Raw genomic sequence first — 23,417 nt, forward strand, 5'->3', positions numbered from 1 at the left:
ACAGCGAGTGTCAGCCTTAAAAAAGCTCCTGGAAAACTAATTTAGTTCAACTCTACAGTAGTTTGTGTTAACATGAAATATGACTAAAAGTTTTTATTTTTATTTTGATGCATTTAGTATATTTTTAAAAAATGAACAGTGACATATAATTATTTATTGAACACCATCTTTTATATTCCTGGGAAAAGTGCATCTAAATGAATAATGCAAATCTATAGGGGTGGTTTCCCGTGCAGGGATTAGCTTAAGCCAGGACTAGGTTTTAGTTTAAGAAATATAACTAATGTCTTACTAAAAACATTACTTGTTTGCATTTTGAGGAAAAACACTGATGGGCACTGATGTATTTTAAAATTTTATTTTTACATTTATTTTAGTCTAGGACTAGTCTAATCCCTGTCTGGGAAACTGCACATAGTTTAATGTTTAGTAACATTTTTTAAAATTCCAATAAATGCAATAACACTTAAACACTGTAAACAATATACAGATTTATACAGGCCTACAGAAGTTTAAAACAAAACTTGTTAAGTAATCAAATATGGCACGTGAAATATCACAATTTAAAGCGGAAAAAATGAGAATGCAAAAAAACTAAGAACATAACTAGAAATGGGTGGGGATTGTGACGTATGCATGTTCTCAATAAGGAAGTTGGAGAGCCCCGGTAGTTCCCCTTAACTTTAACACAACCAAATGACAGTTTCTAACAAACCTGAACATTTTGCTGTCAAACGGTTTATAGACTAAACATTTCCTACTTTGCGTCTCTGGGGTTGAAATTATATTAATACATTTTTACGGGAGCAAGTTTCTCACCGGAAGCGGCGACGAACAGAGCAAAAGAGATGATGGACGTGACTCACCTGACGGAAGATGAAATGGCTGAAATAAAGAAAGAAGTGAGGATCACGTGTATAAAAGTGCACAAAACAAAGCAGAAAAGGGATGCTGCGAGTCGGTGATTGGCAGGTAATTTAAACAAAGTGTAAGCAAAAAGCTATTGTGAAGTCTGAGGCAGTTTTCCCTTGGTTTTGCTGATCATAATCGGACTGAGTGCGAATAAGCGTAAAAAGCTGTTGTAAACTAGATTATAGTTAGGGATATTTTGTACATTTTAACTCCGAAAGAGCTGTCATAAAATAAAGTGTTGGAGCCCCAGAAACGCGAGAGTGGGGGCGGGATTACATGAACAGATAAACACTGCAGACCGGGGGTCAGTCAGTCAAAGTTAGAGCTTTGTTTTAACCTATGGTTTAATTTAGTTCGCACCAGCAAGCATCACTTACGAAAGTGTTTGCAATTCCTTTTGGTTACGTCAGAGGTGCCAAAATACTACTGCATTAAAGGTGCATTCTGCATTGTGTAACTTTTAGGAGGGAAATGCAATATAATATACATAACTATATTATCAGTGGTGTATACATGATTAACTGTATTGTTTTTATTACCTTAGAATGAGGTTTTTATCTCCATACACAACGGGTTCCTTTACATGATTGAAGTCGCTGTCATGTTTCTACAGTAGCCCTTCCTCTTGTAGTGTTTAATGGTGGTTAACAAGCCAACTTATGGTGTATTACCACCACCAACTGGACTGGAGTGTGGAGCATTATAAAGAAAGGAGTACAGTATTACTATATCTGTTGGGGCTCCATGCGACCAGAACTGATACGAAAATGTGACGCGAAAACACTGTAGATCACTGATTGGTCTGAGAGAATCGTCACTACCAGCATCATTCGCTATAATGAAAAAGACTAGCTTTACCTTCGTGCTAGCTTGCGCTGTCTCCAGTAACTTGTTGTCATCTCTGCTTTGCTGTAAGTTCCCAAACTTCCTTTTAGTGGTGAAAACAATCCACAGTTTGAGAATCAGGAACACAGTGTTTTCCAGACTAGCAGTTTGTGGCGGCACATTCGCGACTAGGGTGGCCATTCGTGCCAGTTCCGCCTGACACGTTCCGAACATGTTTTCGGGTTTGTTCTCCGGAAGTCGCGTTGCTCGACCGCATACATCATCGAGGTTCTCACATTTAAGTTAAAATACATTAGAAAATTAAGATTTTTTTCTTTTAAGACATAATCATTGACGTTTCATTCTTACCTTGAAATGTAACGGTTGCTTTTCTGAAATTAAACCCGAAATATTAAACCTTGATGACGTATGCGGTCGACCAACGCGACTTCCGGAGAACGAACCCGAAAACATGTTTGGGATGTGCCCGGCAGAACTGGCACGAAGGGCCACCCTATTCGTGACGCGCAGGTATGCTTAAATGCAATTTATGAGCGGAACGCGTCAACTGATGCCACAGAAACGGTCATGTGAGACAGCTGTAGTGATCAACGTGATGTGCAAACATATATTTTGGTAATCAATTTTAATTTTGTGGCAAACTGAGAAATAAACGAATGCATGGGGATAAAGCATTCCAACATCTCATATATATATATATATATGAACATTCCATTTCTCTATATTTCCTACATTGCATTGCTCAACAGTCTCAGCTTCATCACAAAATTCACATAACCCTGTTTGATGTTTCCCTATTCTATATAATGATTGATTTAAGCCACAGTGTCCTATTCGGAGTCGAGTGATAATAGTATCATCTTGCCTGTTATTAAAAACTATTCTTCCTTTACCAGTGTGTCTTTAAATATTGTAAAGAAGGTGTCTGCCCTTTGTTTCTCCATCCCACATTTCTTGCCACTTCACGTTCATGAGTTCCCCAATTCTTCCTTTTACTTCTGCTTTACTTAGTGGAATTATAAAGTCAATATTCACATGTTCCAATGCCTGTTTAGCTTAAACGGACCAACTGTTTTACAGAGGGCGTTTTGTCCCTACGTTGTCTCACGCCTAGTCCACACGGACACGGGTGTTTTTATAACCGTGAGTTTTTTCACGCGGTTCGGCCATTAGTCCACACGAAACCGCAGTATCAGGACACTGAAACGGAGCATATTTGAAAACCCCGACCAGGGTGAGCTTTTTAAGAAACCCCGGTTATAGTGGTGTCGTGTAGAGCGTAAAACCGGGGGTTTTGCTTTGCGACGTCAGAGTCCCTGCAAGTAAGCCTACAATGGCCCTTTATGGGCCCACTTAGGGCTAGTCTAAGGGCCCCGCACAGGTTTGCTCATTGGCAAAACGTTGGCCCTTTAGCGCTGGCCCTGCGCAGGCAGCCCTCACTTAGCCCCCAGGAAGCCCTCATACAGAAAAATCCCCAGAGTTAAATGAACACTGCTGGATGTATATACTGTCCCATCTTACAGAGTGTTAAAAAGTAACAATGAAGCAGAATTAAAAGCTTTGTTATCCTCTTTCTCAACATCTCTGTCTGATATCTAAAATTGCATTTCACATCTTGTAGAGTCATTTTCTTAACTTATGTTAAGATGTTGGCTGTTTCATTTAAAGTCACCATAATTGTGATCAGTGGTTGTTTTAATTGGACTTTGACTCTTGATCATTGGCTTGTTAGTGTTTTCTAACTGCTATATCTAAGTGTGTTTAAAACACATGTTATAGCAAAGAAAAGGCAATTGTAATTGAATATTGATGGTTGATACATAAACATTGTCAAACATAATCATTTAATGAACAGATTTATTAATATAGTTTTCCCCCCTCATCAGAAGCATCATTTTCTGTTTATAATGAAATACTCAGTGTAAGGTCCAGAACTCTCACAGCAGTTTATCATTCTGAAGGACTTTGATAGTTTGCACACAAACATTAACCATTGCACAATGTAGATGCACAGACATCAAGAATCAGAGCATGAATCCCAACAATGGTGACAAAGAAAATGGTAAAAAAAGGTCATTATTTATTCATGCCGCAGTGCATTCTGGGAGTTCTGGATGAGATTTGTAATTTGTTGATACCCAGCATGCATTGCAGCATGAAGCTTTTCGTTTTATTGTCACCATCATTGTGATTCATACTCTGATTCTTGATATTTGTGTGTCTACATCATACAGCAGTTAATTTTAAGTGTCAGTGTTTCAAAATTCTTCAGAAAGACAAACTGCTAACAGAGAGCTGGATCTCGTACTGTAGTGTCGCATTGTCAGAGAAAGATCCTTCTGTTAAGTGTGCAAACAATAAATTAATACATAAGCTTTTATATGATGATGTTCAGACTTTATTTACTGAACTGACCACCACCAAAGGATCGCATGCTGCCATAACAAACATGTTTTAAACACACAAAGTTATAGCAATCAAAAGACTGAACAAGGCAAGAGTCAAGAGTCAAGTTTAACTAAATCAAACACTGATCACAATAGTGGTGACTTTAAATGAAACAAAATATCAACCTAAAGTAAGAAAATGACTCTACAAGTAAGATGTAAAATGCAATTTTAGATTTCAGACAGAGATGGTGAGAGAGAGGATAACAGCGGTTTTAATTCTGCTTCATTGTTACCTTTTTAACACTCTGTAAGATGGGACAATATATACATCCAGCAGTGTTCATTTAACTCTGGGGATTTCTCTATGTGAGGGCTTCCTGGGGGCTAAGTGAGGGCTGCCCATGCAGGGCCAGCGCTAAGGGGCCAACGTTTCGCCAGTGAGCAAACCTGTGCGGGGCCCTTAGGCTATGCCCATACAGGCCCATCGTAAGCTTACTTGCAGGGAGTGTGCGCCGCTATCCACTGTGTTTGACGTCAAGATTGTGCGCCACGACTGCTTTGTTGATGATTCTGTGAAATGGCGGACGTATCTTGCTAATAATAACTGTGCTAACAGGGCTTCTAACATGTATACAGATAGATGCTCAGTTATCTCATTATATAACGGAACACAATTTGAGTTATATCACCGCCTGCTGGTGTGGCATGCTCTTGACAACGCTTAATTGCGTGCTTTTGCTTTATCGTGTTGATGGATATTTAATTTAAACCGAGCATGTGTGGACGGGATTTTTTTTTTTAGGGAAAACTCCAGTTATAAATAGACCCGTGTCCGTGTGGACTAGGCCTCAGAGCAGTGGTTCTCAACTCCAGTCCTCGGACCCCCTCCCAGAACATTTTAGATGTCTATATATATAAAACACCTGATTCAGTTCATCAGCTTGTTAGTGTGTTAATTAAGGAAACGTTTCAAACATTCTGGCAGCCAGAAGCCTGATGAGTGGATTCAGGTGTTTCATATTAGGAGACATCTAAATCATTCTGGGAGGGGGGCCGAGGACTGCAGTTGAGAACCACTGTCTCAGAGGATGACATGTTTGCCCTGTGGCCAATATCGCTTTTATTGTAAGTCGCTTTGGACAAAAGCATCTGCTAAATGTAAGGACACACGCACTATAGGGCTCCTCTAAAGATCATTTTTATTAGTAGTAACATGGGTGTGGTAGAGGGCCCAACCTCTTATTCTTTATAGTGCCCAAAATTGTTAGTGGTGCCCCAAAGTAAGGATCATAAAATCAGGAGGGTCTAAAAACCCAGATAGATATCACTGATCCTGACAACCCTATCAGGGTTGATGATGTGAACAACTAGCTGTCTGTACATTACTCCAGTTGTTACAACTCCTTGCCAAAAATTAAATGCATATTGACATAAACTGTGCACTGATTTAGTACATAGCGTTTGGAGTGCATAGTGAATAAGTCATAGACCTATTTCACAATATGCCTGCTTTGACCGGAAGTAGGGAATGCATACTTCCTGTTGCACCACTACGATCGCCACTCAACATAATAATAGACTGAAAGCGGCTTGTCTTCTCCCAAACATGAATTTATTTGTAAAAAATAACAGTAGCAGATATTGTCCGTTTAGGTGTTAGTTTAGTTAACAGACATTTAAGAGGAGTTATTGGTGAGGAGATACACAACTGTATCCTATGCAGAAGTGTTTTACCAATCTAAACCTAATGCATGCATAAATTCAGATCCCTTCACATCATAACATCTTCAAATGATATCCCCAATGTTCATCAAGTCGTTGTAAATGTAGACTAGTCAGACATTATAATCACTATATATTGACATATAATCAATTCTTTTTGGTTGCCTTGCAAACTTCTTTACTCTTTTCACTTTAGGCCATAGAGAGATTGCGGCCATACCTGGTTGATAAGATCATTGCAGAGCGGCATTTCGATTACTTGCGCTCGAAGAAAATCCTGACCCGGGAGGACACAGAGGAGATCAGCTGCAGGACCACAAGAGGAAAACGGACCAGCAAGCTCCTGGACATCCTCGCAGAAAACCCACGAGGTTTAGACATGCTCATTGAGTCGATTAAATGGGGCCGGACGCTCAACTTCATCATCGCAAAGATTACAGACGAGGTGCAGCGTGTGAAAAATGAACGTCTGGAAGCTCTAAAAGGTACAGATTTGTTTAATTGAACTGAATTTTATTAAGCTCTCATAGTGTAGAAGCTAGTGACTGGTGAGAGGAGAGGACTGGTGCCGTGAATCTCAGAAAGCCTTGTATCATTTTTTTACACCACAGTTAAAGGTCCACTGTGTAGATTTTTAGCGGCATCTAGTGGTGAGGCTGTGAACTGCAACCAACAGCTCAGTTTACAGCTCGCCTCTCCTTTTCGAAACATATGTTATAAATGTAAAAAATATATTGATCCTAAAAATAGGCTTCATTGTATTCAATACGATCTAGACACCTCCCCCTTTGTAAGATTCACTCAATGGCTCTTATTTAGAGGAAACATTCATAATTTATAGGTTCATGAGTAATGTTATTTTGTTTAATTTTTATTCATTTTCACTTACAGCAGCTGGATCTTCGGCCAGCTCCGTCTATACCGGCACGAAAACAGCCACAAATGACCTCTCCAAGACGGACATGGACTATGACAAATACTCCACCATGTGTTACCACCCTGAGGGGGAAGCAAGTCCGTCCTGTTCGGTTTCCACGGGATCCTTAAATCTGCGCTACGGATCCGGCCGAGGGAATGAAGCTTTGTCGGGCTGTGGAGGTACTGGGAGTATGAATGTATCCTCTACAACATCATCATGCCTGCCCAAACCTGGTGACCCCGGAGCTCCGCCACTTCCAGATGAGTCGGATCCTGAAGTTCAAGATATAGACACCGGGGTCTGTGGGAGTACGGGAAGTAGCAGCGATGTGAATTTCCAGCCGTTACGCTCCCGTTCTCTGTCTCCACACGTGCCGTAACGTAACTTTACACCCTAGTCACCTACTGTACATTCAATTCAGTGTGAGATTCTGAACATTCGCCAAAACAAACGTTTGTTAATGTCATCATTTAAAGCATCACCATTATCATGATGTGCTGTGTATTATACCAAACCTGAGTTGAAGGGTTCATTCAGGATTTTCAAAATAACATGTATACCCTATTAAAAAATTATTCAAAAATGAGTCCCACGCTCTCAGTGGGGCAGTATCCTTTAAAAAGGGTCCTATATACCATTTAGGTACAGATATGTATACATTTGGTACACACATATATACCTTCTGAGGTACTAATATGAACTCTTTTGGTGCAAATGTGTATTTTTATAAAGGGTTCCAGCTAGGGACCATTTTTTTCTGACAGTGTAGCAATAAAAATATGGGCATTTATTTTTTTTCTCTTATTTGAGGACTCGATTATATGATATTTTTGTAATTGTAGGTCTTTATGTACAGTATGCATACAGGTATGTCTAAAGGGGTCATTCTACAGAAAAGGTGGAATTCGAGTGATGGAAATCTGCTGAAAAACCCAAAACTTCTTTAACAGCGTTAATTAACTTGTCAAATCTATGAATCCGCAAAACGGGGAGCTTAATCTAGGTTTAACTTTTTTAATACATTTTAATAAAGAATCCATGACATTGTATCTACAATACCTGACAAAATGAGAATATAATAAAAGATAATGAATATGATAAAACTTACAACCTTAAACATTTTTCCATCTTGTTTTGTTTTTAATGCTTTTGTGTTGGTCAGTTAAAGGAATAGTGCTTAAGAAGTACTCATTAAAGAACTAACACCAATGACGGTAACACCAATGACAATTTACAGAAAAAACTAACGTTTTAACAAAATGACTGCCATTAACCATGTGCTATTTTATCAGAGATGTAACAATCACATACTTATTCAGTATAATGTATTTTTATGTAGAGATCTTAATACTCCCAGCTATAAAAAAGAGTAACACTAATGACATCCAAAAAATCTTATCTCAAAATTCTTAGATATATCATGATATTTTAGACAAATAAGGTAAGACTTCTCAAAAACCTTTTGCCTTCCTCCACTGACCTCTTGACCCATGAAAAACTTCAAAGAGCTGATGCATTGTTTCAAAATAAAAGTGCTTTGGGTAGGGTAACACCAATGACATAAATTTGGGGGACAGATATTTATTTGATATTATTCATAGTAATATTGTATTTTTACCATTTCAGTGTTGTAGTAAATTCATACAGGGTTAAAGGTAAATGTAAATTAGATTTGTTTTATAAAAAACATGGTTTTAAATAAGAAGTACACAGTTCAACTTCCATGTATGATCAGGGCAATTTTCAGGACCAGACATTTAAAAAAAGTTTTAAAAAAGGGAAAAACAAACTCTCTCATCATTTTAAGGACATTCTATATTTATTAAATATATATCATTATGGAATTATTAAGTCAAATGAAATCATTAAGGGGTCTGCAAAAGCAAGGGACAAACATTTCCACCTTTTTTGTAGAATGACCCAAAGGTTCATCCACACAGACAGCAATTTACAGAAACAAAGCAAAGATTTTCTAACCAGTATAATGTTTACCAGTATACTAATAATGCAAATGTTGTAAACACCTTTTATGTCCCCTGTATTTTGTTTATTTCAGTTCTTGTCTGACTCTGGCAAGAAGTGGCAAAAATCTTCATTACATTAAAAACAAGGCAGTTCTCAGCACATTTCTTAGTAGTTGTCACTGGATTTCATATTTAAACATTGAAAAAGATTGTCATTTGTTTTTATTTTTTATTTTATTGCTTACTGTTGCATAGTCATCTGATCATGCTGATCATACATGCAGGCATAATTGTCTGATTTGTTATTGACTCTATTTGTGCATGACACCATTATTGCATTTATATGTCGTTTATGTTTGTGTTTTTGTAAGGTCACCCTTTTAATGTTGCTTATATCTAAAACACCACTGACTAGTATAACCTTTCGAAAATTTAAAGGGACACTTCACACAAAAATGGAAATTCTGTCAACATTTCAAGCTGTTGCATACAATTTCTTAATTCACAACACAAATGAAAATATTGTGATAAATGTTTGTAACCAAGCAGATCTGGGGCACCGTTCAAGTTTTTTTTTGTCAACGCCACCATGTATGTGCAGACATACAGATAAATCGAAATACTGTTTCTCTTCTCTCTCATCAAATGTTTACATTGTCAGTGCAATATAGAAAGTACAGACTTCAATTATATTGTTTTTTCCTACTGTGGAAGCCAATGGTGCCCCAGATATGCTAAGTTGGTTTGGTTGCAAAATGTGTTCTAAATATCAAAATCAAAACAACTTGTTGACAAAATGCTCATTTTTTGATGACCTATCCCTTTAATTGTTTGAATATGTGTGGCATTGTGTCTGTGCAGACAAATGTGCAAAAATCAAAAGGAAATCTATGGAGCATCTTTATGATGGCAGTGAGTATGTGATCTTGCATGTTCTGACATGCTGGAAATGTGCAACATGCAACGGGGTAAAGGCAAGTAGAAAGTAGCAAAGCTAGACAGCTTTGTTTTCATAATCAAATTTACATTCGGTAATGAAATCCTAGTGAACAAATATGTACTGTCACTGTGTTTATATAGTGTTATGTCAACATAAAAATGAATAGAGTCATAAAACTGATCATAACAACAGTGCCACAATTGTATTCACTTCTGCAACCAGACTTACAATGTGTTACTGTCTGTATCCCTGAATGATTTAATTATATAATCTGTACACGAATCTCTGTACACACATACACATTGCTGGTGAATGAGGAACTTTACCCGTTAAAGGACATTACAGAAATTTCATACCTCAGTCTGACAGCCAAATAAACTGTATATAGGTTTCTATGTGCACAATATGCTGTAACTGACAGGGGAAAAGTACTTAAAATATTTGAAGCTTTTAAGAAATAAGTTTACATTTATTTGCATACTTTTTATTTCTATTTTCACAGTTACTAAAAGGGGTTGTTAAATGTGTTTATGTTAAAATTAAATTCAACCATCATGGTTGTAAAAATGCAAATTGTTATGAAATTATTTTATTTTAAATAAAGTGTCAGATCTGAATATAAATCATTTCTTTTGGTTTACATTCAAACATTTAAATGTCTTTTGAATGTCAGCGTCACATTTATGTGTAAACACAAATGTATTGACAGTGTTTTTTTAAGGTTCAATTAATATTAATTATACAGATGAACTTGATAAATGTCATTTTAAGTGTTAATATTTAACCCTAATAAGACCCTTGGGGTCAATTCTACCCCCAAGCCACTTTTCATTAGTTTAAAAACATGGTACCCTTCATCTCAGTGGAATAAGATTTCGTGACTTTTCCAGATTATCTGTCAAGATTCATATAAAAAACTGGGCTTGATTCCGTCATTTTAAAGAGGCCTAAAAAATTCACTTAATTAGTCCCTTTGGGGGTAAAAATTACCCCAATTGAAATGAATGGGAAATGCAAAAAAAAAATCATTTTTTTTTTCTTTTTATTTGTCAAAAAAAAAATCAATGCATCAAAAATAATTTTGAAATTTCAACACAGAAAGGTAGGCCTGGTACTAGAGCACAAATGTTACACAGAAAATACATGCTCAATCACACACACACAAACCAACACAAACACACAAAGGTATGACTGCCACACAGAGCATTTGTTATAGAATTTGGCAAAAAAAAAAAAAAACAGATGCAAAACAAAGATGTAAAATACTCACACAGGTGTGCGCACACACATACACACATGTGCGAACATACACACGCACAAACACCGACTCACACACAAAGACACAGTAAAACTTACACACACATAAAGACACAGACACACACACACACAGAGAAAGACAAAGTCACACACGGACACACACACGGACACACAGACACACACACGGACACACAGACACACACACTTACATTCAGTCAAATTTCTGTGGAATTTTGTAAAAACAGACATTTCAAAATGCATCAAAAACTACAAAAAATTCTACAATTTGAAATAATATTTATTTTTAATCTCCTTTCTAATGTTCATATAAACATAAATTCACAAAATGTATCAATAAAGTACTGATGTTGAGCAGTTGGCCACATTTAGTGAAATTCATGGGTCTCTATGGGCCTCTGCTGGTCGAAGTGATTTATTTTTCTAAACTGTAACCACACTGTAAAAAAACTTTGCTGCCTTAAAATATTTTGTTAAATCAACTCAGATTTACAAGTCCTGTCAACAGAGATGAGTTGTCACAACTTATAAAAATAAGTTGACTCTTCTCAACTATATTTTATAAGTTATAACAACTCACCTGTAGTTATAACAACTCATCTCTAGTCAAGATAAATAATAGTAAGTTGAATTGACTTGTAAATCCAAGTTAATTCAACAAAAAAAAAATTAAGGCAGCAAAGTATTTTTTACAGTGCATAAAACTGTTTTTTTTCTGAACACCAAAAGGCTGAATTCAACACATAACATCTAGATCAATATCTAAAAACAATTTAAATCAAATTTAGATCATACTTTATGTGAATTTTTCATAAAAATGTGATATTTTACTGGCAAGCTAATGGTATAGTTGAGGAATTAAGTGGTAAACGGGTATAAAAGTACTTCATATCTCCCAAAACACAGCATTAATGTATAGATGGGAAGTAAATAAAAATGTATATTATTTGTATCAATAAAAATGTATATATTTTTTGGTTCAATTCCCATTGAGATCACAAAAACTAATAAAATAAGTCGCTTTTGGATCAAATGTCTGTTCAATGCTTGGATGCAATGTAAATGTAATATTGCAACACTTTAGTGCTATTTATGCGCTAACAAAAGAGTGACAGATAAACGCATTGAATGCAACACAACCTGCTCAGGAAATGTGAGGAATGATTCAACTATTCACTCCGCACATAATCTGATGTACGGCACGGGGTGATTTAAAAAATACAGTCACTGTATCTGATATAATCTTTATCAGCACGCGTAGATAACTCAACCCACAGACGAGGTCTCGTTCTACTAGTTTAAAAAAACTGCAAGACAACAGCTTCAGTTCCTCAATCACAGTAATCCCGGTCTGTGTAAAGTGCCGAGTCAGTCTGATGTTCTGAGCTGACAGTGACCCGGCACAGATGTCTGATGAGGAGTCGCTTGTGTGTAACGGCTCAAAGAGCGAATTGGCAAACCACAGGACACCTAAAACAGATGTGGACCCTGTGTTTGTGGAGAACCTCAGGAGAAAGCTCAAATATTTCTTCATGAGTCCCTGTCAGAAGTACAGAGCCAGAGGTCGAAAGCCATGGAAACTGATGCTGCAAATTCTTAAGATCGCCATTATTACAGTTCAGGTACGACAAGTTTCATTCAAAACTTCTACTTTGGGAATTATCATGTTTTAAGAGCCACAAAGTATTTTTTTGTCCTATAGTTATTTATAATCCAGAAACCTACACTGATTTGAAGAAACTACACTGTAAATAAAACTTTGCTGCCTTGTAAATCTGAGTTGATTCAACAAAATTGTTTAAGTCATTTCAACTTACTATTATGTATTTTGACTAGAGATGAGTTGTTTTAACTACAGGTGAGTTGTTATAACTTATAAAATTAAGTTGACTTTTCTCAACTATATTTTATAAATTGTGACAACTCATCTCTGTTGACATCATGACTTGTGAATCTGAGTTGATTTAACAAGCAAAGTTTTTTTTACAGTGTATGTAACCAGATGCATATGAAAAGTTTTGTTGCAAAACGAGATAACTCTGTTTTTTTAATTTTTCAGAAATCTTGTTTTTTGTTTTCCAATTAATATCCATTCAATCAACTGCAGTTGGTTTGTTTTGATTTGAACCTTAAAAAATACAGCTAAGTAGCACCATAAAATAAAATAATAACATGATAACATAACATGTTTTGACAAAAATGTTAAAAACGGATTTATCTCGTTTTGCAACTCTTCAGAAAGCCAAAATTCTGTAAAAAAAAAACATACAAATTTAAATTAAGCAAACAAGAAAAGCAAGACTTTCGTTGATGTTGATCCTACATTCAACTGTGTTTTGTCTTTTATTCCTCAGTTAGTCTCTTTTGGGTTGAGCAATGAGATGATGGTCACCTTCAAAGAGGAAAATCTCGTCGCCTTTAAACATCTCTTTCTGAAAAATTACCAAAACAGTGATCAAGACTACGCTGTATATACCAAACATGAGGTCCATGATCATATCCAGTATATTATCAGAAGGGTAAAGCAGATTACATGTCTTGTAGTTATAAGTTTGATGTGTATAATGACATTTATTGTGATTTTATGTTCATAGTCAGTAGGGGTGGCATGACTTTATTTGGTTAAATAATCTCATCTGGGTTTTTTTTATAAGTATCTCAACCTTCGAAACCTGACTGTTGGCAATCACGCGTTGGAGATGATCGATGGCATTGTCACGCCACTGTCTGTCTGTCAGAAGCTATATCGACACGCTGATATTTCACCTTCCAATGAGACATTTGATATAGATCCTCATGTAGACACGGGTACAATGCATTACATGATTCTGTGTACTTTGTAAATAACAATAATATGCTTCATATGAATTGTTACAATAATATTTTATGTGAATGTTTTAGTTTGTGGTTTTGGCATTTTTTGTTTCGTTTTCTTTGTTTCCTTTTGTTTGTTAATAATAATTTATTATTTATTTATATTCTTACTTGCTTACCTACATTCATTTATTATTTTGCAGAGTGTATTAATGTTTACCCCATATCATCCTATGAGAACGATGGTTTGGCAAGTAACATGAACCTTACATTAGACTTTCAAAGGTGTGTATACTTGTGTTTGTATTTACACTCATCAGTTCAATGTCATTTATTTTTGCATTTGATGACATCATTTGTTTCTGAATAATGTGATATATTACATGATATCTTCCCAGACTATTAGCGGTGAATATCATTCTCAAAATAAAAGCTATCAACCTTCAGACAGTCCGTCAACTTGAATTACCCGACTGCTATGACTTTGACATTAATGTAAGGGCTGCAATAAGTTACACATTGCATTTCAATGTAGCATTACACAAAAACTCTCAAAATTAATGTAGGTTTTGGCCATAAAATTCTTCTACTTACTTCACATCCAAAGCAGCTACTTCTGCTTTGCACTCATTTATGTCATATTTCTTGACATAACCACACAATTTCCATGATTGGCAAATAGAGGTTTGCTTTTGTCATATGAAAACTACACATTTCCCTCTTGTCAACCACTTTATTGTTCTTTGTTTCTCAGTACAGTAACCTGACAATGACTTGTACCTGAAATCTCCTGGAAAAAGTGAAGTGAATTAACTGTTGTGTTCAATTCCAGATCATGTTTGACAATCACGCACACAGTGGGCAAATCCCGATATCTCTCAACACCGATGTGCAGATCAAAGTTTGTAAAAACTGGAATGTTTCTGGCTCAAGTAAGTTCATTTATGATACAGTAACATTTCTGCTAAAAAAATTCCCAGGGTTTGTCATTAAATACATGACTGTGTGTGACCCTCCACCACAAAACCAGTCATAAGTACCACGGGATTTGTAGCAATAGCCAACAATACATTGTATGTGTCATAACTATCTATTTATTTTTAAAAATTGACCCTTATTGAGTGGTTTTGTTGTCCAGGGTCACAAATTATGGCATGGCCCCCAAAACGCTCTTAAGTATGTCTGACTATCATTACATTAGCCATCCTGTAGTTCAACTGGTAGAGAATTACGCCAGCAGATCCCAAATGCATACAGTTGTAAAATAGCTTGAATGCACTTAAAGTGTCTGCCAAATGCATAAATGTACATTTTAGAGTAGCGTAAACTCAAACCAAATTAATGGTATTAATTGTAAGTGATTCTAGAGGGTTTTTTTAAACTTACTTCACTGTCAGACGTCTGACAATCATAAAATACTTTTATTAACAAAGTAATGTTTTTTAATGATTTTGACGCTGATTGGCTTTTTTTTTAAAAATGCTGGCGAGGAAAGAGTTAACTGTAACACACAGTTAAAAGTATAATATGTATACTCTAATCAGTGAAATAACTCCCACTGTATTGAGAGACTCCCATTTTTATTATAAACTGTATTGTATTTTATTATTTTATTATTCATCCTAAATCATAACAGTTTATAAACAACAATTATATTAAAGTTAAATGTTAGTTTATTTTAGGACATTTTCTGCACTTTTAAAACACAATTCAATGCCTAATTCAAAAGTAAAAAACGAAACAGAAAATGTATATGCGGTGAACAGTACATTAGGTCAGCAGTTTTCAAACTGGGGACGGGGCGCGAGATGGTGCCAGGGGGGCCCCAGTTTTATGACATTTTATGAAATACATTCATTTATCATGAATTCTGTGTAATTAAACCCAAAAAATAAGGCTACTAACCAAAAGCACAACTTTTTTGTATAATTTAATGTTTTTTTTGTTTTTTTTATTAAAATGTTGAGTTTTAGAACAGTTTTTTGTCACAAATTTCCTTTGGGGGGCCGCAAAGGAATGCACTGTACACAATGGGGGGCACACGCTGAAAAAAAATTGGGAACCACTGCATTAGGTCATTAATTTATGCAATCTTTTGAGGATAAATAAACTCCAGGCGCTGTTCTAAAAATGACCGCTTGGGGGCGCATTAGAACTGCTTATGTGCGTTGGTTGTTATTATACAACAAACCTCCGCAGAAGTAATGTTTATCAGTAACAGATTTCGCAGATAATTTGTTTAATCAAGGAGTATTCATGTTGTGGTAGCACGTGGTGCTATATATATATATATATGGTTTTTCAGTAGTATAGGAAGGATGTTCTGATTGGTCGATGTACTGTTTGTCCCGCCTCTCCTCCATTGTGATTGGACGGCTGGATAAAAGCGACTTTTACCGACACGTTTTGATTACCAGATTAGCATCTTACAAAATAACGTTTTTAAGAACCTACATTAATATGTATATTTGTTGTGGAATATAATTTATTTAATAAAAAAAATGTGAGCCTGGCCCCCGCAAGCTTTGCCTATGACACACATGTTTGTACAGCTACAAACATGACGTAATGCAACCCTTAACCTTACCAAACATGACGTAATGCAACCCTTAACCTTAGCCTAACCCCAACCATAACCCACTTTTAACCCTAATTCCAAATCTTAATGCTCAACAAACCAACAAACAGCCTTTTAAAGGGGTGCCCGGAAGTGAGGGAATGGTAGGGGGCGATACATTCCCCTTTTAAAATGTTCACATGACAGGTTACATCATTTTTTAGTTACTGATTAATGCACAATAACAATTCCTGTTATTGTAGCAGCTCACAGATATGAAGTGAATGTAGACATCATTAAAGTATAAATCTTTCTTTTATTTCAGCATACAGTCACTTCCTGCTGATAATTGTGTTTGACTGTGTGGTCGTCTGTGCCTGTTTGTTCTCACTCATTCTCTGCACGCGCTCAGTCTGCACAGGAATTTCCTTGCAGTTTGTGAGTATCCTGGATTAACTCTTGGTAGGCCACACCATCTACCTAAAACTGATGGAAAAACACTACTACTTAATTTTTTTCCTAAAACAATAAAATGAACAATGAGATAATAATAGGCACACTTGAAGGTTCTTTTTGGAACCATACAGACAAAAAATGGTTCTTCATGGAATCGTGAAACACCTTTAATTTTAAGAGTAGACTAGCCACAAATTATTACATCACCATGACTTGTTTTATAGTAACCAATAAGATGACAACAACTGAGACTCAACTTAAAGGTGCATATTGTAACTTTTAGTGGCATCTAGTGGTGAGATTGCGAATTGCAACCAACAGCTCGGCTCACCCCTTCATTTCAAACCGCATATGGTAGCCACCACAGGACAAACATGGGGACGAAATGCGATCTATAGAGCAGTTTGTCCGTTTAGGGCTACTGTAGAAACATGACGTGTATGTAGATAAAAACAGCTACTAAGATAACTAAAACAATACAGTTTATTATGTAAAGTCTTTATACACCACTAATAATATAGTTATGTATATTATATTGCATTTCTGTCAAGAGCTCCTTCTAAAAGTAACACAATGCACCTATGGCCCTGTCCCAAATGGCACACTCTGGACTTGTGGTCCTCCTCAGAGTCCACACTTGACATCATGTAGTGCAGACTTTAGGTACCCTTGATGCAAGTCCACGTGGGTGCAGCGGAGTCGTATTTTGGGACAGATTTGAGCATCACGCTGGAAATAGGAAGAGAAGTTGCCCGTCAGTGTGAACTCCTCCCTTCCATCGTCTGATTGGTCAGATGACTCTTTTGCAAGGACTTCTGGGATGGTAAAGTGCGTGAAGCCTGCTGCATTAAGGGGGCGCTGATGAGCACACTTCAAAGCATAAAAATGACAGATGGGACACCCTACGGACTCGTAGACTAAGCGAGCACGCAGAATTTAAGGCCACGAGGCCACATGAGTCCACATGAAGTGCGCCATTTGGGACAGGGCCATTAAGGGGTGAGCTGTTGGTTGCAATTTGCTGTTTCACCACTAGATGCCGCTAAAATGTACACACACCTCATTTAATGGGTTACATATTTGAGTAATTTGAAACATGCTTCAGTGGCATGATGCTGTCTATGATGGCAACATGCTCGGTTTTAAGATATAGATCAAATTTGTTCAAATGAATAGATGTGAAATTATTAACATGTACATATCTGTTTCCATCAGGAATATACCACATATGTGTCCAGTCAACACAGTAAAGAGGTGTCCTGGTCTGAGAGAATGGAGTTTATTAATGGCTGGTACATTCTCATCATTATCAGTGACACACTGACCATTGCTGGATCAGTTCTCAAAATATGCATTCAGAGCAAGGTGAGAAAGGTGCCCTTAAATTTGGTTTTAAAATAAGTCACATGCAGGACATACTGTATGTAAACAATATGTGTGGTTTATATTCATATTTGCTCTTTTTAGGAACTGACAAGCTATGACGAGTGCAGTATTTTACTGGGCACTTCAACAATGCTGGTCTGGATCGGAGTCATGCGCTACCTCAGTTTCTTTCAGAAATATTACGTAAGATGTTTAATAAAGTAATGTTATTCTGTCATTGATTCAGGCAAACAGTTGATTGAATACAAAATCGCAGGCAAATGACTTAATTTCTCAGCATTGACATTAAACCTTGCTTTGATAACTTAAGTCATACTTAAAGGTGCAGTGTGTAATTTTTTGAAGGATCTCTTGACAGAAATGCAAAATAATATAGAAAACTATATTATCAGGTGTGTATAAAGACCTTTCATAATGAACCGTTATGTGTTAATTACCTTAGAATGAGATGTTTTTATTTACATAGACAGAGGGTCCCCTTACATGGAAGTCGCCATTTTGTGCCACCATGTTTCTACAGAAGCCCTTAACGGACAAATTTTTTTACTAAGTTGTCTCCGACGATGACATGTTTGTCCAGTGATGGCTACCGTAGCTTCTCTGTGTGTTTCAAAAGCAGGGGGTGAGCAGTGGACTGAACCGTTGGTTGCACCTCACAACATCACCACTAGATGCCGCTAAAATTTACACACTGCACCTTTAACTGAAAAAAATGTCATTGCCATTCCTGTAGTTCACCAGTGACATCTACAAAAACAATTAATAATTGGTAGAGCATTACTTTTCTGAGCTGTATTTGCAATTTTTTTTAAACTGGCGAGTTTTTTTGTACAGTATATTTATATAAAACCCAACAACCTTATTTTATTAAAATGTTTAGCTTGAAAAATAAGCCTCTTTCTGTAAAGCTAATGATACTGTGTGATGATATTGTGTACTTATACAGTGTTTATACAGTACAATGACATTCATTCATTCAAGTGTGGCTTCAAGTGTCCAGATACTGTTTAGGGCCACTATTTCTACCAACAGATCTCCTATATTATATTTATGACCTACTCTCCCACTAAGTCAGGTCTAGTAAAACTTGTGTTGTATAATTCACATAACGGGTGGTCTTCTTGTTAAGATCAGCCCTGTGTTTTTTGTCTCCAGATCCTCATCCTCACCCTGCGGGCCGCTCTTCCCAACGTCATTCGATTCTCCTTCTGCGCTGTTATGATCTATCTCAGCTACTGCTTCTGCGGATGGATCGTACTGGGACCACATCATGAAAACGTCAGATATGTTAATCAGCATTCAGGGAACAACTTCATGGGTTTGATTTTAGTTATGTTTATAATATGTATCAGGTTATCATTTTTACTGCTGACATCTGTTGACATTGTATGGCTAGTTTAAAGGTGCAGTGTGTAAATTTTAGTGGCATCTAGTGGTGAGGTTGCGAATTGCAACCAACGACTTAGTCCACTGCTCACCCCTTGCTTTTGAAACACATAGAAGCTACGGTAGCCGCACCAGACAAACATGTCATCGTCGGAGACAACTTAGTAAAAAAATGTGTCCGTTAAGGGCTTCTGTAGAAAAATGGCGGCACAAAATGGTGACATCCATGTAATGGGACCCCCGTGTATGTAGATAAAAAGGTCTCGTTCTAAGGTAATAAACACATAAGGGTTCATTATGAATAATGAATAATAGAGTTTTGTATATTATTTTGCATTTCTGTCAAGAGATCCTTCTAAAAATTACACACTGCACCTTTAATATTGCATTATAGTGTCGTTTAGTCTTTTAAAACAGCATGCTTTTTAGGGAATCTTTTTATAGTCTTTTTTTATTTAATGCAATTAGAAACTGTTGGTATGTTATGAAACCACAAAATAAAATGTTAAAGTGGAGACAGGGAAATACAAAAAAAATGCTATTGTTTATATTTCTTCAGTTTCGGACATTTAATATGGCAGCCGACTGCTTGTTCTCTATGATAAACGGGGATGAGATTTACGCCACCTTCACTAAACTCCGTGACAAGAACTACCTGGTGTGGGTGTTCAGTGGAATATATGTCTACACCTTCATCCCACTCTTCACTTACATGGTGCTGAGCCTCTTCATCGCCCTCATCACAGACACATATGAGACTATTAAGGTGTGTTCATCTCTAAGCCCTCTACAAATGTGTGTATGTGTGTTAAAATGGCTTAATATTTACTAGATAGCAACACAGCAAGTGGTGAAAGCAGTAACGGGTGAAAAATTAATTTTAACTGTATAATGTTGGTGCTAATGGCCTTAGCAAACATCACAGTTGACACATATTAGCTTTAGTAATCACATTTCTCTGCTTTTTTCTATCATTACAGCATTATCAGAGGGATGGAGTAGCACTTTCAGAGCTGCAAGCTTTCATATCTGAGTGTAAAGATCCACCTGACTCAGGCAAATACATGATGGATGAAGAACCTTCCGGCATTTGCTGCTTTTGTGCTGGTTGTAGCTGATGAGAGGACATTTTGGGCAATAACGTTTTTTATGCTCAATACTACCGCAAGAGCATAAAAATGTGAACATCAGCAGTTTATTTCTTCAGGATTTTTATAAATCAATCAAGCAATCAAAACACTCCTACTTGTCATTTATGTCAGGTACTTGTCAGGTATAGTTTGCACCAAAACTGTTTATGCTGGCTCTGATTGTCATCAACTCCTCCATGTTGTTCCAAACATCAAGAAACACAAATAAGGTTTTCAGAAGATTGTACTGACCTCTTTTCATGCAGTTATTCATGCATCTGCGTGCTGTACAGCCGTATAGTTTTCTAAAGCCATGCTGCTCGATAACTTCTTTTGCACCTTCATGAAAAGTTATGAGAAATAGCGACATCAGATTCATAAAGGAAACAAGATTCTTCTGAGTCAGGTCTCTTCAATGAAGATATGTGGACAATGTTGTCTTTGCTTAGCTTTTGATGCAATTCATTGTAATTGCATGGAAGAACAAACAACCAGCAATTTCTTTTTTAAGTTGATGACAGAATTTTTATTTAATTATGATTTGTGCACTTTATCGTGAATGTTCAGCATAAAGCACAGCTTCATATTTTAAGTTTAAAATGAAGGAGCCTTCTTATGATTAGTTTGTATGTATTGTTTACTGAGTGTCTTTCTGTTGAATGAGTACTGTATGCAGTTTGTTGTTAACTTGTGCTATTTGAATTATAGACATATAATGCATGCAATGACATAGACATGTAATGCACTACAACCAATATAAATATGGAATGTGTGGTTTTTATTGTTGCGTACATAAGGCTAGGCTATTTTAGATTAACAGCACTTTTAACTTTAGTCTGTAACTAGCCTATAGTCTTATTGTTGCATATTATTTGATTTATGGACCACAAATTTTGTAACAGACACTGCACATTTAAAAGACCATAAGAATAATAAATTACCTAACAACAAAAATAGACACAGACTGTTTTACATTTATTTTGAAGTATTATTGTTGAATTAGTTAACTGTTTAGTTACTTCTGAATTTTACAAACTTACTAAATATTACTATGGATAACTAAACATGAAACATGTGAGATAGATAAATTAACTAAAACAAATGAAGTTAAATTTAAATTATTTTTAAAATATGTGTAATGTACAACAGCCTACACCTCATTCAGTGTTTATTCAATTATTTTTCTTATGAAATAATTAGTCAATTACATTTAAAATATTTATACATTTATTTTACACTTTATATTTGACAAACTTACTAAATATTACTATGGATAACTAAACAGGAAACAACATGTGAGATAAATTAACTAAAACTAATAAAGTTAAATGTACATTATTTTTAAAATGTGTGTGATGTACAACAGCCTACACCTTATTCAGTGTTTATTCAATTATTTTTCTTATGAAATAATTAATCAATTACATTTAAAATATTTATACATTTATTTTACACTGGTTGACCCATATTGACCAAACGCAAGTAAACATCCATAAATAAATAGAGCAACGAATTATAATACAGTATAAATAAATACAAATTAATATAAATATAGCATATACAGTTGATTCATCTTTTTACTTACAGTTTTTCATTCATTCATTCAACTTTATAATGGCCTCCTGTTTGTTTCTCTGTAGAAAAAGGTGACGTTCAACACCTGTTGCGTGTCGTTGCTGTCCTGTTGGAGAGTTGATTCAGCCAATGAGGTGCCGAGATGCTGGTTGCCTGACAACGGCCTGACCAATGATCTTCGCATTTGTTTATTTAGAAGGACGGGGGGCACTTCAAACTACCCAAACATCTCGAGCGCTTCAGGGCAGGTGAATGAAACGCGATCACTAATCAGATTAATGCATCGGATCGATCTGATCTCGCTTTTGGACGATCATGTATTAAACTGGTCGTGTGTGGATTCGTGCGCGCGCTTCTGAATGTAAGTAAACCTATATGAGTCTGTGTGTTTATGTTAGCTGCTGTGCTAAAGTTATAACTTTACTCGGGTTGCTGTAAACAGAGACATCATGTCTGGATTCATATTTAATGTCTGAACGTGTCTGTGATATTTAGAAGTGCTAGCTGAGCAGCTCACTAGATTTAAATACACAGCCATATAAACAAATGGATGCTGACAAACGTTTGTTTATTTATATAAAAAAAATATTTTACAGAAAGTGTTTTTGACAAGTGTACTATTTAGTTGTTTGTAGTGGAAGCTAAAATGTTTAAAGCATTTTTTATTATATTGACGAAACTGATGCTGCCAGCATAATGTCATGTGCAGATATCAGGGGGCTTGTCATTTTTACAACCTTCAGGTCAAACATTTTTTTTTATAAAGGCCAGACTATAAAATGATTAATAATTAATTCCAGGTGATCGGATCAATATGATAAGTTTATTGGTTTATGTGTAAAGCACTGTTTTATCAGAGTCAAGCTGTCTCAAGCCTTATCATCATTGTAATAAAATGCATTTCTCCCATGCAGGACAGACACAGCCAGTCAGGGCTAAATAGAGACTTTAAAGAGGGATTTGCTGTCTGTCTGTCATGGTGTTAAAGGTTTAGATTAGCCAGAGGAGTACTGTACTTTGTAAATGAACTTACCTGAAGATATCCCGTCTAACTGCAGCACAGATCTGCATTTGAATACAGCCATGGTGATTTTCATAGCAATCTTACAATGTGTGCCGTGCCATTAGATCAGCAGTTTGATAAT

The 23,417-nt window shown here is 36.2% G+C and overlaps 2 protein-coding genes and 1 long non-coding RNA gene across 4 annotated transcripts; 2 read left to right on the top strand and 1 right to left on the bottom strand.

The window, feature by feature from the left end:
* Nucleotides 1–624: 624 nt before the first annotated feature.
* On the top strand, nucleotides 625–8,574 carry bcl10 (BCL10 immune signaling adaptor). Of its 2 annotated transcripts, none has more exons than XM_055201489.2 (3): nucleotides 625–902; nucleotides 6,067–6,355; nucleotides 6,762–8,574. In XM_055201489.2, the coding sequence occupies exons 1-3, from the start codon at nucleotides 849–851 to the stop codon at nucleotides 7,166–7,168; spliced, it is 750 nt and encodes a 249-aa protein (XP_055057464.2). In that variant the 5' UTR covers nucleotides 625–848; the 3' UTR covers nucleotides 7,169–8,574. The 2 variants fall into 2 exon arrangements, with proteins under 2 accessions (XP_055057464.2, XP_055057465.2); XM_055201490.2 differs by having other exon boundaries at nucleotides 878–972.
* Nucleotides 8,575–12,040: 3,466 nt separating this feature from the next.
* On the top strand, nucleotides 12,041–21,675 carry mcoln3a (mucolipin TRP cation channel 3a). Its single transcript, XM_055201477.2, has 12 exons — nucleotides 12,041–12,590; nucleotides 13,323–13,487; nucleotides 13,623–13,776; nucleotides 13,986–14,067; nucleotides 14,181–14,277; nucleotides 14,615–14,714; nucleotides 16,665–16,777; nucleotides 18,011–18,160; nucleotides 18,263–18,364; nucleotides 19,337–19,459; nucleotides 20,127–20,333; nucleotides 20,548–21,675. The coding sequence occupies exons 1-12, from the start codon at nucleotides 12,375–12,377 to the stop codon at nucleotides 20,683–20,685; spliced, it is 1,647 nt and encodes a 548-aa protein (XP_055057452.2). The 5' UTR covers nucleotides 12,041–12,374; the 3' UTR covers nucleotides 20,686–21,675.
* Nucleotides 16,688–22,673, bottom strand: LOC141368781 (uncharacterized). Its single transcript, XR_012372066.1, has 3 exons — nucleotides 22,283–22,673; nucleotides 20,950–21,036; nucleotides 16,688–16,825 (listed from the first exon to the last, which is right to left on the bottom strand). It is a non-coding gene; the product is annotated as an uncharacterized lncRNA (long non-coding RNA).
* Nucleotides 22,674–23,417: the final 744 nt, after the last annotated feature.

This window comes from Misgurnus anguillicaudatus, chromosome 2 (genome assembly GCF_027580225.2).
Source record: "Misgurnus anguillicaudatus chromosome 2, ASM2758022v2, whole genome shotgun sequence".
Classification (NCBI taxonomy): domain Eukaryota; kingdom Metazoa; phylum Chordata; class Actinopteri; order Cypriniformes; family Cobitidae; genus Misgurnus; species Misgurnus anguillicaudatus.